Source organism: Schistocerca gregaria, chromosome 10, assembly GCF_023897955.1.
Source record: "Schistocerca gregaria isolate iqSchGreg1 chromosome 10, iqSchGreg1.2, whole genome shotgun sequence".
Classification (NCBI taxonomy): domain Eukaryota; kingdom Metazoa; phylum Arthropoda; class Insecta; order Orthoptera; family Acrididae; genus Schistocerca; species Schistocerca gregaria.
The window spans coordinates 125,927,984-125,944,512 of record NC_064929.1 but is presented as its reverse complement, the minus strand read 5'-3'; the positions used below and the strand labels follow the sequence as shown (position 1 = coordinate 125,944,512).

General features: G+C 44.2%; 1 protein-coding gene across 1 annotated transcript in view; it reads left to right on the top strand.

The window, feature by feature from the left end:
* Nucleotides 1-16,529, top strand: part of LOC126293208 (histone-lysine N-methyltransferase 2D-like) — a 301,425-nt gene that overhangs the window by 259,794 nt on the left and 25,102 nt on the right. The window contains exon 7 of the mRNA XM_049986332.1: nucleotides 10,925-11,095. Coding sequence (XP_049842289.1) covers nucleotides 10,925-11,095 — 171 coding nt within the window. The remainder of the gene's footprint in view (nucleotides 1-10,924; nucleotides 11,096-16,529) is intronic.

The following is a 16,529-nucleotide window of genomic DNA, read 5'->3' as shown; positions in this document are numbered from 1 at the left end:
CTTAGAGCGTTTCTATTTTTTGGAAATTTGTGGTAAGATCCTGTAGGACCAAACTCCTGAGCTCATCGTTCCCTAAGCTTACACACTACTTAACTAACTCAAACTAACTTACGCTAAGGACAACACAGACACCCGTGCCTGAGGGATAACTCGAACCTCTGACAGGAGAAGCCGCGTAGGCCGTGACAAGGCGCCCTAGAGTTTCCACTGCTCCTACCTGAGAAGGTTTGGAGCATTAGGGGCAGAGCCCTCCAACTGGCTCGGAATTCTGACAATCTAACGCACGAATTGGACAGAATTTCGCACGAAATTCCTCGGGACCAATTCCAAGCAGAATAACTACTTGCATAAACGTAGAGGTGGTCCAAGGCGATATTTACATGCTCAACTTGTGAAGGTCTATTCGATGAATCATCCAATTTTTCTGAAATTATAACCATTTGTTTCTCTGTGCATGTGCGTCACGTCTACCGATTTCCGTCCCATTCGGATAATTGCTTCGTGGTGTGTCTTTTTTTTCATTTTTTTTAGAGTCTGTATTATATTGACCTTACGACGTATCTTAGAAGCTAGATTAAGGAAAGGCAAACCTACGTTTCTAGCAATTGTAGACTTCGAAACAACTTTTGACAATGTTGACTGGAATACTCTATTTCAAATTCAGAAGGTGGCAGGAGTAAAATACAGGGAGCGAAAGGCTATTTACAATTTGCACAAAAGCAGATGGCAGTTATAAGAGTCGAGGGACATGAAAGGGAAGCAGTGGTTGGGAAGGGAGTGAGACAGGGTTGTAGCCTCTCCACGATGTTGTTCAATCTGTATATTGAGCAAGCAGTGAAGGAAACAAAAGAAAAATTCGGAGTAGGTATTAAAATCCACGGAGCAGAAACAAGAACTTTGAGGTTAGCCGATGACATTGCAATTCTGTCAGAGACAGCAAAGGACTTGGAAGAGCAGTTGAACGGAATGGACAGTGTCATGAAATGATATAAGAAGAACATCAACAAAAGCAAAACGAGGATAATGGAGTGTAGTGGAATTAAGTCGGGTGATGCTGACGGAATTAGATTAGGAAATGAGGCACTTAAAGTAGTAAAGGAGTTTTGATATTTGGGGAGCAAAATAACTGATGATGGTCGAAGTAGAGAGGATATAAAATGTAGACTGGTAATGGCAAGGAAAGCGTTTCTGAAGAAGAGAAATTTGTTAACATCGAGTATAGATTTAAGTGTTACGAAGTCTTTTCTGAAAGAATTTGTATGGAGTGTAGCCATGTATGGAACTCAAACATGGACGATAACTAGTTTGGACAAGAAGAGAATAGAAGCTTTCGAAACGTGGTACTACAGAAGAATGCTGAAGATGAGATGGGTAGATCACATAACTAATCAGGAGGTATTGAATAAAACTGGGGAGATGAGAAGTTTGTGGCACAATTTGACTAGAAGAAGGGATCTGTTGGTAGAATATGTTCTGAGGCTACAAGGGATCACCAATTTAGTATTGGATGGCAGCGTGGAGGGTAAATATCGTAGAGGGAAACCAAGAGATGAATACACTAAGCAGATTCAGAAGGATGTAGGTTGCAGTAGGTACTGGGAGATGAAGAAGCTTGCACAGGATAGAGTAGCATGGAGAGCTGCATCAAACCAGTCTCACGACTGAAGACCACAACAACAACATTTTTTTTTTTTTTTTTTTTTTTTTTTGGCCATCAAGCTACTGACTGGTTTGATGCGGCCCGCCACGAATTCCTTTCCTGTGCTAACCTCTTCATCTCAGAGTAGCACTTGCAATCTACGTCCTCAATTATTTGCTTGACATATTCCAATTTCTGTCTTCCTCCACAGTTTTTGCCCTCTACAGCTCCCTCTAGTACCATGGAAGTCATTCCCTCATGTCTTAGCAGATGTCCTATCATCCTGTCCCTTCTCCTTATCAGTGTTTTCCACATATTCCTTTCCTCTCCGATTCTGTGTAGAACCTTCTCATTCCTTATCTTTTCAGTCCACTTAACTTTCGCCGGCCGCGGTGGTCTCGCGGTTCTAGGCGCGCAGTCCGGAACCGTGCGACTGCTACGGTCGCAGGTTCGAATCCTGCCTCGGGCATGTGTGTGTGTTATGTCCTTAGGTTAGTTAGGTTTAAGTAGTTCTAAGTTCTAGGGGACTGATGACCACAGCAGTTAGTCCCATAGTGCTCAGAGCCATTTGAACCACTTAATTTTCAACATTCGTCTATAGCACCACATCTCAAATTCTTCTATTCTCTTCTGTTCCGGTTTTCCCACAGTCCATGTTTCACTACCATACAATGCTGTACTCCAGACGTACATCCTCAGAAATTTCTTCCTCAAATTAAGGCCGGTATTTGATATTAGTAGACTTCTCTTGGCCAGAAATGCCTTTTTTGCCATAGCGAGTCTGCTTTTGATGTCCTCCTTGCTCCGTCCGTCATTGGTTATTTTACTGCCTAGGCATCAGAATTCCTTAACTTCATTGACTTCGTGACCATCAAACCTGATAAGTTTCTCGCTGTTCTCATTTCTACTAATCCTCATTACCTTCGTCTTTCTCCGATTTATTCTCAAACCATACTGTGTACTCATTAGACTGTTCATTCCGTTCAGCAGATCATTTAATTCTTCTTTACATTCACTCAGGATAGTAATGTCATCAGCGAATCGTATCATTGATATCATTTCACCATGTATTTTAATTCCACTCCTGGACCTTTCTTTTATTTCCATCATTGCTTCCTCGATGTACAGATTGAAGAGTAGGGGCGAAAGGCTACAGCCTTGACTTACTCCCTTCTTAATACGAGCACTTCGTTCTTGATCGTCCACTCTTATTATTCCCTCTTGGTTGTTGTACATATTGTATGTGACCCGTCTCTCCCTATAGCTTACCCCAACTTTTTTCAGAATCTTGAAGAGCTTGCACCATTTTACACTGTCGAACGCTTTTTCCAGGTCGACAAATCCTATGAACGTGTCTTGATTTTTCTTTAGCCTTGCTTCCATTATTAGCCGTAACGTCAGAATTGCCTCTTTCGTGGCTTTACTTTTCCTATAGCCAAACTGATCGTCACCTAGCGCAATCTCAATTTTCTTTTCCATTCTTCTGTATATTATTCTTGTAAGCAGCTTCGATGCATGAGCTGATAAGCTGATTGTGCGATAATTCTCGCACTTGTCAGCTCTTGCCGTCTTCGGAATTGTGTGGATGATGCTTTTCCGAAAGTCATATGGTATGTCGCCAGACTCATATATTCTACACACCAACGTGAATAGTCGTTTTGTTGCCACTTCCCCTAATGATTTTAGAAATTCTGATGGAAGGTTATCTATCCCTTCTGCCTTATTTGACCGTTAGTCTTCCAAAGCTCTTTTAAATTCCGATTCTAATACTGGATCCCCTATCTCTTCTAAATCGACTCCTGTTTATTCTTCTATCACATCAGACAAATCTTCACCTTCATAGAGGCTTTCAATATATTCTTTCCACCTATCTGCTCTCTCCTCTGCATTTAACAGTGGAATTCCCGCTGCACTCTTAATGTTACCACCGTTGCTTTTAATGTCACCAAAGGTTGTTTTGACGTTCCTGTATACTGAGTCTGTCCTTCCGACAATCATATCTTTTTCAATGTCTTCACATTTTTCCTGCAGCGATTTCGTCTTAGCTTCCCTGCACTTCCTATTTGTTTCATTCCTCGGCGACTTGTATTTCTGTATTCTTGATTTTCCCGGAACATGTTTGTACTTCCTCCTTTTATCAATCAACTGAAGTATTTCTTCTGTTACCCAGGGTTCTTCGCAGCTACCTTCTTTGTACTTACGTTTTCCTTTCCAACTTCTGTGATGGCCCTTTTTAGAGATGTCCATTCCTCTTCAACTGTGCTGCCTACTGCGCTATTCCTTATTGCTGTATCTATAGCGTTAGAGAACTTCAAACGTATCTCGTCATTCCTGAGAACTTCCATATCCCACTTCTTTGCGTATTGATTCTTCCTGACTAATGTCTTGAACTTCAGCCTACTCTTCATCACTACTATATGAATGTATATCTGCTGCTGGGTACGCCTTACAATCCAGTATCTGATTACGGAATCTCTGTCTGACCATGATGTAATCTAATTGAAATCTTCCCGTATCTCCCGGCAAGTATACCTCCTCCTCTTGTGATTCTTGAACAGGGTATTCGCTATTATTAGCTGAAACTTGTTACAGAACTCAATTAGTCTTTCTCCTCTTTCATTCCTTGTCCCAAGCCCATATTCTCCTGTAACCTTTTCTTCTACTCCTTCCCCTACAACTGCATTCTAGTCGCCCATGAGTATTAGATTTTCGTCCCCCTTTACATACTGCATTACCCTTTCAATATCCTCAGACACTTTCTCTATCTGTTCATCTTCAGCTTGCGTCGTCGGCATGTATACCTGAACTATCGTTGTCGGTGTTGATCTGCTGTCGATTCTGATTAGAACAACCCGGTCACTGAACTCTTCAAAGTAACACACCCTCTGCCCTACCTTCCTATTCATAACGAATCCTACACCTGTTATACCATTTTCTGCTGCTGTTGATATTACCCGATACTCATCTGACCAGAAATCCTTGTCTTCCTTCCACGTCACTTCACTGACCCCTACTATATCTAGATTGAGCCTTTCTATTTCCCTTTTCAGATTCTCTATTTTCCCTACCACGTTCAAGCTTCTGACATTCCACACCCCGGCTCGTAGAACATTATCCTTTCGTTGATTATTCAATCTTTTTCTCTTGGTAACCTCCCCCTTGGCAGTCCCCTCCCGGAGATCCGAATGGGGGGCTATTCCGGAATCTTTTGCCAATGGAGAGATCATCATGACACTTCTTCAACTACAGGCCACATGTCCTGTCGATACACGTTACGTGTCTTTAATGCAGTGGTTTCCATTGCCTTCTGCATCCTCATGTCGTTGATCATTGCTGATTCTTCCGCCTTTAGGGGCAATTTCCCACCCCTAGGACAAGAGAGTGCCCTGAACCTCTATCCGCTCCTCCGCTCTCTTTGACAAGGCCGTTGGCAGAATGAGGCTGACTTCTTATGCCGGAAGTCTTCGGCCACCAATGCTGATTATTTATCAAAATTTAGGCAGTGGCGGGGATCGAACCCGGGAAATTTGTTAACATCGAGTATAGATTTGTCACGAAGTCTTTTCTGAAAGAATTTGTATGGAGTGTAGCCATGTATGGAACTCAAACGTGGACGATAACTAGTTTGGACAAGAAGAGAATAGAAGCTTCGAAACGTGGTGCTACAGAAGAATGCTGAAGATTAGATGGGTAGATTGTGGTGTCACCACCTGACACCACACTTGCTAGGTGGTAGCCTTTAAATCGGCCGCTGTCCGGTAGTATACGTCGGACCCGCGTGTCGCCACTATCAGTGATTGCAGACCGAGCACCGCCACACGGCATGTCTAGAAGGACTCCCTAGCACTCGCCCCAGTTGTACAACCGACTTTGCTAGCGATGGTTCACTGACTTCTACGCTCTCATTTGCCGAGACGATAGTTAGCATAGCCTTCAGCTACGTTATTTGCTGCGACCTAGCAAGGCGCCATTGTCAGTTTCTATTGATATTGTAAATCACGTACCGTCAAGAGCGACGTTCGTCATTAAGGGATTAAAGTTAGGTATTCCACCAGCTACGTCCGTTTTTCTCAATTCTAATTCCCTTGTCATGTTCCAGACCTCACGCCAGTCTGCGTGAACTAAAACGCGTGCATTTCGGCCTCCTTTAGTTATACGGGTTGGCTCTCCTGCACACCACAACATATATCATACAACTAATGAGGAGGTATTGAATAGGATTGGGGAGAAGAGAAGTTTGTGGCACAACTTGACTAGAAGAAGGGATCGGTTGGTAGGACATATTCTGAGGCAACAAGGCATCACCAATTTAGTATTGGATGGCAGCGTGGAGGGTAAACATCGTAGAGCGAAACCAAGAGATGAATACACTAAGCAGATTCAGAAGGATGTAGGTTGCAGTAGGTACTGGGAGATGAAGAAGCTTGCACAGGATAGAGTAGCATGGAAAGCTGCATCAAACCAGTCTCAGGACTGAAGACCACAACAACAAAATTAGTGAGATGTAATAACCTGAAAACTGCGAAATACGGCACAAGTCCTGGACACAATATGCCCCATCAGCACCTCCGAGTACCACCACCTGTCTCGACAACCCCGGTGTAGTTTTTTCTTGTCTGAGAGCTACTGCGAGCAGCTCTCGAGAGATGGAGGTTACCGTCAGTACGAGAGGTCTAAACTCGCTGAAATCGATTATCTGAGGTCTTACACCACTCTCGTACACTGCTAACTCTGTTTACATGACATGTCGTGCTTACACGGCATGACTCACTCGCACGAGCTCTCCGAGAGTGGGACACTGTCACGTGCATATCTAGCTTAAGAGTGAATAACTTTTAAGCTGACATTTTAACGAACGACCATAAAGGTCTAACAATACCACCACCACCAAAGTAGGTTAGAAATCAGATTAATAATGTTGCTCACGCAGCATATATTCGCTTTATTGGGCAACAACAAAGTTATTGACTGTGGATGGTATCGTCAGAATGTAAATAATGAAGTCACTGTAAAAAAAAAAGTCATTAATTTTGGCACCTATCTTGAATGGATACCCACGTAGATTCCGTCGAAGTTGTTATGGCTCATCTTGTTGATTCTAGGGTGATTCCACATTGACTGCTAGAAGGTCCAGATCTGCATTTAGATCTGTATTTTATCAATATTTGAAGACCTAGCAAATGCGTTTTTCAGGAAATTCTTAATGATCAAACAATCCCAGATCAGAACAAAGGTATGGTAGAAATAATTTTTTTGATTTGGTGTTCACGATCCACATTTTTATTACACTTCTCGTAAATTCACATATACTTCTTCTTAATTGTCACATCACCAAGAAAAGAGTTTTGTATCAATCCGCATATATTTAATTTCCACTTTAACCAAACACAAGACTTGACTGTTCTTTTACAAAGCGAAATGACAACTTCTTCCAATGTGAAACAAACACTGCCCTGTGCGCATTCGCGCCAAAACGGTTACAAGTAAGTCAAAGATTATGACAGTCTCAGAGAAACGAATTCACACAAGAGCCATATCACTGTAATACGTCGATACATCGGAGTACCTATACATTAATAAAACCAAATGTGAATAATGAAACTTCCTGGCAGATTAAAACTGTGTGCCGGACCGAGACTCGAACTCAGGAAGTTTGGAAGGTAGGAGACGAGGTACTGGCAGAAGTATAGCTGTGAGGACGAGGCGTGAGTCGTGCTTCGGTAGCTCAGATGGTAGAGCACATGCCAGCGAAAGGCAAAGGTCCCGAGTTCGAGTCTCGGTCCGGCACACAGTTTTAATCTGCCAGGAAGTTTCATATCAGCGCACACTGCGCTGCAGAGTGAAAATCTCGTTCTGGAAATGTGAACAACGTCACAAAAATATGTTACGTCGCGGAAAAGTAGTACGATATTACTGGTATCGAGAACTGGGGTTGGAGTGCCCTAATGGTCACGTAAATAAAGAACCATTACACAGGCACACTATTACATGTTTCCGTCCTCTAGCACTCGTCAAAAAGAGGAATGCCCTGTGTCTTTTCCAGTCGCTTGGATCGCTAGATCGACGATAAACAGCCGTTATAAGGAGAGCAACTTCGTTCGCCTAATGTGTTCAGAATCGTACAGGTATCTGATCGCGCCCTTTACTTGTAGCTCTTAGCTGCTCTTCTGATCATGACTGCAGGAGTTGCGTCTATCCCTAATCGACTGCCGCTAAACGCCTATAAATAAGACGACCGGCGCCTCGAATTATGCTGATGAGCTTAACGAGCTGCCGATAAGCGGCAAATAATCCAGCAGAGTGGCTCCGGCAGCTCATTAGAAGGGATGGAGATAGGCGGAGGAAGGGCGCGTCCTGTTTGCCTAATCGCAGGGAGTGCCGCCCGCGGCGTTGCAGGCCTATTGTCTGACACACGGCGGTACAGTTGGAGTTTTTTCTTTCTTTCGTTTATTGAAATCCGATTCGCCCCGAAGGGGGCGGGCTGGCAGCAACTCATTACGCTGCTCTGCAGCCTACAGACTTTTTAAAGCGTAAGAAGAAGACAAGAAACAATGGAAGCAGGCGATAAAACGTTGGCTTAAATAGTAAAACGGCGGAAAATGGTGGAAAGTTAAAACATAAGCAAAGGGTTGGCAAAGCGAATAAAATACACAGGAAGCAGACAGGTAACATAGTAGGACAGACAATTAAAAAACATGGCGACATTCTGGTTTCTGTTTGCAAGAGGTATGAAATCACACCCAGCGACAGTATGATGTCCGTTCGCAATAGTTTGTAAAAGACACACAACACTGTCCACTCACTGTAAACACTGCACTAAAATGTTGGCACAAAGATGACACACCCTAGCCAAGGGCAGATGGGGGGGGGGGGGGGGACCTGGACAGATGGGGGGGGAGGGGAAACAAGGAGGGAGGAGAGGAAAAAAAAAGGGGGAGAACCAAAGGAGGGAGAGGACTCATGTGATATGACACACCATAGCCAAGGGCAGTGAGGTGGGGGACTTGGACAGATGGGGGGGAGGGGAAACAAGGAGGGAGGAGAGGAAAAACGAAATGGGGGTACCAAAGGAAGGAAAGGACTCATAAGGGGGCGCAGGGCAGACGCGAGGGGGAATGGGAAAAGGCAGAGGAGGGAAATGCAAAAGGACTCGGGGGAGAGAAGAGGGGCAGAGAGAGGGTAGGCGGGGAAAAGAGGATGGACGGGTGGAGAGGGAGCCCGGGGAAAGTACGGAGGAAAGGAGGGGGGTGAGGATCGTAGTTGATAGAAGGGATAAATGGAGGGAGAGAGAGGGCATCATCCGGGAGGGGGAGGTGATGGAGGCCACCTTGGGAAAGGAGATGAAGGGTGTAGAGATGGAGGGTAGGGGGGACACAACAGTGAACAGCTGGAGCGGTGCCTCTCGCTTATCTGGCTGCTGGCTGATTAACCAGCCACGAGTAGGTGTAAGACAGTTTTATGAAATGTGCTTTACAATATCCTCACACTATAATCCCCGAATATGAACATTGCTCGTACTCTCCCCACACTGAATATAAACTTGGACACTCAGAGTACGCTGTTGCAGCTCAGAACCGAATATATACATCACAACACCTGGATGGCTACATATTACTTCAGATGCTACGTCTGTTCTATAAGAATTAAGTGTGTGCAGAAATCTCCATGCCTGAATGAATGTACAGATGCAAATATGTGGTCGCTTGATTCTCCCCTTGCATCTGATTGAAGCGACCCATGCAACACTCTGACACTCCCACACACGCTAGCAACCAATGCATGCAATGAAATATGAACACTCATCAGCCAGAAATTGTGATCTGGGATTATACAACTATTTTGGTCTTCCGAATAGTCAGTGCTGAAGAGTGAAAACTGAGGCTGAAAAACTCTACTTTTCGTGTTAATTTGTCCAGTTTCAAGGGCTACACGCAGATAAAGGCATGTATTGTAGACACAGGCAGCAGATTAGCTACCCTGTTCATACTGCACACTATGAATGAATTGTTATTAAGTTTTTAATTTGTTGCTGTTAGCATAATTTCTCTCCACTTTAATTATTTCATAGAAATGGCAGACAATTCTTTAATCTTTTAAAGCGTATGAAACATTCTACTCCACTGCTACGCCGCTTCGTAAAAATATTTCCAGACTAGGGTTGGTGCCATTCTGCAATACATTAGATGTGTCCTCTGAAAGGGCACGGCCGACTTCCTTCCCTGTCCTTCCCTAATCCGATGAGACCGATGACCTCGCTGTTTGCTCTCTTTCCCCAAAAAACCAACCAACCATTAGATGTCTGGCAACGACAGCGAGAAAAACTGCCGCATAGACCGGGGGGGGGGGGGGGGGGGAGGAGAGGGAGGGCAAGTCTTGTTGCGCACTGCACATACATGCATAACCTTAAACCATGACACTTGGCAGTGGGTAAATTATTGTCTAAGCAATGTTGTACCAATTCATGTGTTTGTGGCTCGTTTCTATCAGCGTTGTTAACAAACTAGGACTGATTTTAAATCAGTCGAAATTTTACGAATAAAAATTACTCCTTTGTTTAAAAATGTTTATTTAAAAACGAAAAATTCTAGCACTGCTGTTATGGCCAAATGACATTTGCGTTTTTTACCACAGTTACTAGTAAAAAATAACAAGAATAGAAGTTATAACTGAGACCATACAATACCAGTTATTCAGAACTAAAATATCGGTATCGGTTTTACCCTATCGGTTTTTCCCATCGCTAGGTATTATAATGCGCAGTGTATATCGTCCATGGCCCAAGATATAGACGCTATGTCCAGCAGTTCGATACAGCCCAGGTTCACCTGGTGGTGCCCGCCACATGGTGGAGCTGGTGTGCTATAGTCGGATTCACGAACGATGGCGGTCGAGTTTATGCTTGTTCTACGCACCTATGTCACGCGTTCTCCGGCAGCCAATGAGCGTTCAGTATACTCTGAGCGCTCTGATGTGAATGCTGTAGCTAATGCGAGCATTACACGTGATCGTGGCGAGTTGCTTAGTGAATTTCGATTCCATTTGTCGCGAGTTGTCATCGCTGATTGTGATGGTGTGTGATAAATTCTTGACAAGCAAGCGAGAGGCACAGTTTTAGGGATATACGTTTTCTGGGAGGTACCCCGTCTGTCGCTTGGAATCGTCAACAATGGAATCCCCACCTGTGCCCTGACGCGCGCGAACCGCCATCGTTCTTTGTTCGGACTATAGTAGCTTAGGCCGCGCTGGCCGCTGTCTAACCCTTGCCGTCTGTCTTCCTGCCCGCAGATCGAGAGCCACAAGCTGGAGGTGAAGGCGGAGAGCAAGGTGGGCTCGCTGGCCAACGTGACGCACAAGCCGGGCGGCGGCGACGTCAGGATCTTCGACGACAAGGACTACCTGCGCCAGCGCTCGCTCAGCAGCAGGGCGTCCTCGGAGGGCAGGGCCTCGGGCGCACAGGTAAACAACAACAACAACAACACAACCATCTAGTGCAGTGATGGTACATTTGTGTGGGGTGACACTTTTGCAGACATAGCTACGCAGACTAGGGCTTTCGCTGTGATAACTGGCCTTACGCAGCGGTGTTTAGTGACAGACTGATCTGTAGCTACACTCGAGATTTGTGGTGCATGTTTTTCCAGACATGTCCGAAAGGACAGACACCACACAGAATCTGCAGGTGCGATACATCTTTCGTAATTTGAAGGTGGAGGGGGAGAAAGGAAAGTAAATGGAAGGAAAACGTATTATGTTCGAGCACAATGACTTCTCTGGAGACTGGAAATCTACTCTGTAGGAATCAGCATGGGTTTCGAAAAAGACGATCGTGTGACACCCAACTCCCGCTATCCGTCCACGAGACTCAGAGGGCCACAGATACAGGTTCCCAGTTGCATGCCATGTTTCTTGACATCCACAAGGCGTTCGATACAGTTCCTTACAGTCATTTAATGAACAAAGTAAGAGCATATGGACTATCAGACCAATTGTGTGATTGGATTGAAGAGTTCCTAGATAACAGAATGTTGCATGTAATTCTCAATTGAGAGCAGCCTTCCAAAGTAAGAGTGATTTCAGGTGTGCCATAGGGGAGTGTTGTAGGACCATTGCTATTCACAATATACATAAATAAATTATGAATAATCCGCCTCGATTGCGAAAATTCCCGGTGTTTACCCAGGTTTCAACGTGGATAACAACGCCTTCTTCAGAACAAAATAAAATACAGCTTGCCTAAATGGGCAATTTTGTTCTGAAGATGGCGTGGTTATCCACGTTGAAACCTGGGTAAACACCGGGAATTTTCGCAATCGAGGCGGATTATTCATAATTTATTTAGATAATTACGATTGCTGACGCGCTGCAATGCTGAAAGTTCTTATATACATAAATGACCTTGTGGATAACATCAGAAGTTCACTGAGGCTTTTTGCGTATGATGTATATCTAGAGGTTGTAACAATGGAAAACTGCAGGAGGATCTCCGACGTATGGTGCAGGGAATGGCAATTGAATCCCAATGTAGACAAGTGTAATGTGCTGCGATTACATAGAGAGAAAGATCTTTTACCATTTACCTGCAATACAGCAGGTCAGCAACTGGAAGCAGTTAATTCCATAAATTATCTGGGAGTGATTTAAAATGGAATGATCATATAAAGTTGATCGTCGGTAAAGCAGATGCCAGACTGAGATTCATTGGAAGAATCCTAAAGAAATGTAATCCCAAAACAAAGTAAGTAGGTTACAGTACACTTGTTCGCCCACTGTTTGAGTATTGCTCACCGGTGTGGGATTCGTACCAGATAGGGTTGATAGAAAGAGAAGATCCAACAGAGAGCAGCGCGCTTCGTTACAGGATCATTTAGTAATCGCGAAAGCGCTACGGAGATGATAAGCTCCAGTGGAAGACTGCAGGAGAGACGCTCAGTAGCTCGGTACGGGCTTTTGTTGAAGGTTTGAGAACATACCTTCACCGAGGAGTCAAGCAGGATATTGCTCCCTCGTACGTATATCTCGCGAAGAGACCAAGAGGATAAAATCAGAGAGATTAGAGCCCAAACAGAGCCATACCGACAATTTTTCTTTCCACGAACAGTATGGGACTGGAATAGAAGGAAGAACCTGTAGAAATACTCAAAGTACCCTCCGCCACACACCTTCAGGTGGCTTACGGACTATGGATGTAGATGTAGATGTAGAACTATTGATGCATTTGGCCTTCATGCGGAATCAGTAGCGACGAAGCAGCCAATGGCCTTGCCGCAGTGGTAACACCGGTCCAAGTGCTGTTGGCAAGTGGGGAGCACTCAGCAAACAGAGCAGCTACTTAACTGAGACGTAGTGGCTACGGTCAAGAAAACTGACAACGGCGGGGAGAGCGGTGTGCTGACCACGTGCCCCTCTGTATCTGCATCCAGTGACGCCCCTGGGCTGAGAGGACGACGCGGCGGCCGTTCGACACCGTTAGGCCTTCCAAGGCCTGTTTGGACGGGGTGTAGTTTTTCATTTTTAGCAGCGACAAATTAAAGTGGGTACCAGACTGGGATTCGAACCTGGGATCTCCACTTAGTGTGCAGCTGTGCTGACCACCGTACCATCTGGACACAGTATTCTTCACAAATGTGAGAACTATCTCGGCGTGCCCTCTACCCAGACTACATACACACCTAGCACTACCTATGCCCAGTCGCCATCGGTGTTCTCCTTGATCGGTTATTTTAGCTTCCTGCGGGAGGTCGAACCTAACTGTGCACCTGCACTGAAAGTGGTAGATTCATTGCCCACCGATATGAGACAAGTAAAAAACAAAAAAAGGCATGATGCTTACATGTAATTGATTCACATCGATGGGCAATGAATCAACAACATCCAGTGTGGATGCACATTTACATTCGACCTCCAGCAGGAATCTGTAGTTAGCGGCAATGAAGGATGTGGATGGGGCTGTGGTGGCTGTGCTGGGTGTGAACTTGGGTCAGGTAGGAGGCATTTCGAGATAGTCCACACAGTTGTGTCCAGATGGTGCTGTGGCTAATGCAGATATCCTGGCTGTGGCTAATGCTGAGATCCTGCATTCGAATCCCAGTCCAGTACACATTTCCACTCATCACCACTGATACCGCATAAAGTCACCCTGTTTGCATGGGGTTTAATTTTTCTGTTTTAGTAGCGACGAATTTAAATGCGTGCCAGACTGGGAGTTGAACCTGGGATCTCCGCTTAGTGTGCAGCTGTGTTAACCACCACACCATCTGGACACAGTATCTTTCACAAATGTGCAGATCCTTCCTCTAGCCAAGCCACATTTACACCAAGCACTACCTACGCCCAGTAGCCATCCGTGTTCTCCTTGATCGGTTATTTAGTTTCCCACAGGAGGTCGAAACTAACTGCGCATCCACACTGAAAGTCTTGAATTCATTGCCCACCAAGATGACAAGTACCAAAAAAAAGGCACCATGCATACATATAACTGATTATCAAAACTAGACATGACAGTCTCAATGGGAATTCTGATTTCGTTCATTTAATAAAAGATGGCGTTTCAGTCTTCGATGGCTATTCTGTATTTTCAACTGCCGGTTTTGGGCTAGCTGCCCATCTTCAGATCATATATTGTAGTTACAGAGTAACTTGTCTGTACAGAACACTCGGTTCGGTAGCATGAAACCGGTAATTGAAAATAAAGAATAGCGATCGAAGACTGAAACGCCATATTTTATATAATTGATTCACATCGATGGGCAATGAATCCACAACCTCCAGTGTGGATGCACATTTACATTCGAGCTCCAGCAGGAATCTATAGTTATCGGGAATGAAAGACGTAGCTAGGGCAGCGAATCGGTGGTGCTGGGTGTGAACTTGGGTCAGGTAGGAGGCATTCCGAGATAGTACACACAGTTGCGGTCAACAATGTGTCCAGATGGTGCTGTGGCTAATGCAGAGATCCTAGGTTCGAATCCCAGTCTGGTACATATTTTCACTCATCACCACTGGTATCACATAAAGTCCCAATGCAGCTGACATCAGTAGTTCCGACTCTAGCTTTTCTTTTCTGCCCCTTCCACCTTCAGTTTACATCTTTGGAATGTGATAGGTTCGTTGTGGGTTAGGTAAAGGAGCGAATGTGAAAGCTCTATCGCTGCACAAGCGTCACTCTGGCATAAGCGTCTCAAACTGCCCTAGTACTACAGTCTGGCAGCCTGCTAATCCCATTGTTACATTTGTTGTTCTTTTAATGGCCCCACTCTTCTGATTGGTTTGTTGCCACTCACCACGACTTACCCTCTTATGATAGCTTGTTCATCTCAAACTACCATGTCATTCAACCTGTATATTGAACATGCAGTAAAGGAGACCAAAGAAAAATTGGATAAGGAATTAAAGTCCAGAGAGGAGAAAGAAAATCTTTGAGGTTTCCAGATGACATCGTAATTGTGTCACAGTCAACAAAGAAGTTGGGAGGGCGATAGCAAGCAGTAAAGTAGACCGAAAAAATGTGAGAAGGAATTATAGTTCAAAGACGGGAAAGAAAAACTATGAGGTTTGCAGATGATATCGTAATCCTGTCAGAGTGAGCAAAAGACTTGGAAAAGCGGTAAAGCAGAATCACCATCGTTTGAAAAGGAGGGCATAAGACGAACATCAACAAAAGCAAAACAAGGATTAGTGAATGCACTAAAATTAAATCGGGCGATGCTGAGGGACTTTAGATTAGCAAACGAGACACTAAAAATAATGCGGTGTGTTCAAGAAGTCTCTCCGCAGTGCGTTATGCCACAGTGAATATACTGAAATGAAACTCAGTGAAATTGTTGTTGTTGTTGTAGTCTTCAGTCCTGAGACTGGTTTGATGCAGCTCTCCATGCTACTCTATCCTGTGCAAGCTTCTTCATCTCCCAGTACCTACTGCAACCTACATCCTTCTGAATCTGCTTACTGTATTCATCTCTTGGTTTCCCTCTACGATATTTACCCTCCACGCTGGCATCCAATACTAAATTGGTGATGCCTTGTTGCCTCAGTACATGTTCTACCAACCGATCACTTCTTCTAGTCAAGTTGTGCCATAAACTTCTCTTCTCCCCAATCCTATTCAATACCTCCTCATTACTTATGTGATCTACCCATCTTATCTCCAGCATTCTTCTGTAGCACCACATTTCGAAAGCTTCTACTCTCTTTTTGTCCAAACTATTTATCATCCATGTTTCACTGCTATACATGGCTACACTGCATACAAATGCTTTCAGACGGCTTCCTGACACTTAAACCTATACTCGATGTTAACAAATTTCTCTTCTTCAGAAACGCTTTCCTTGCCATTACCAGTCTACATTTTATATCCTCCCTACTTCGACCATCATCAGTTATTTTGCTCCCCAAATACCAAAACTCTTTATTACTTTAAGTGTCTCATTTCCTAATCTAATTCCCTCAGCATCACCCGACTTAATTCGACTACATTCCATCATACTTGTTTTGCTTTTGTTGATTTTCATCTTATATCCTCCTTTCAGGACACTATCCATTACGTTCAACTGCTCTTCTAATTCCTTTGCTGTCTCTGACAGAATTACAATGTCATCGGCGAACCTTAAAGTTTTTATTTCTTCTCCATGGATTTTGACATATACTCCGAATTTTTCTTTTGTTTCCTTTACTGCTTGCTCAATATAGAGATTGAACAACATCGGGGAGAGGCTACAACCCTGTCTCACTCCCTTCGAAACCACTGCTTCCCTTTGATGTCCCTCTACTCTTATAACGGCCATCTGGTTTCTGTACAAATTGTAAATAGCTTTTCGCTTCCTGTATTTTATCCCTGTCACCAACAAAATTTGAAAGAGAGTATTCCAGTCAAAATTGTCAAAAGCTTTCTCTA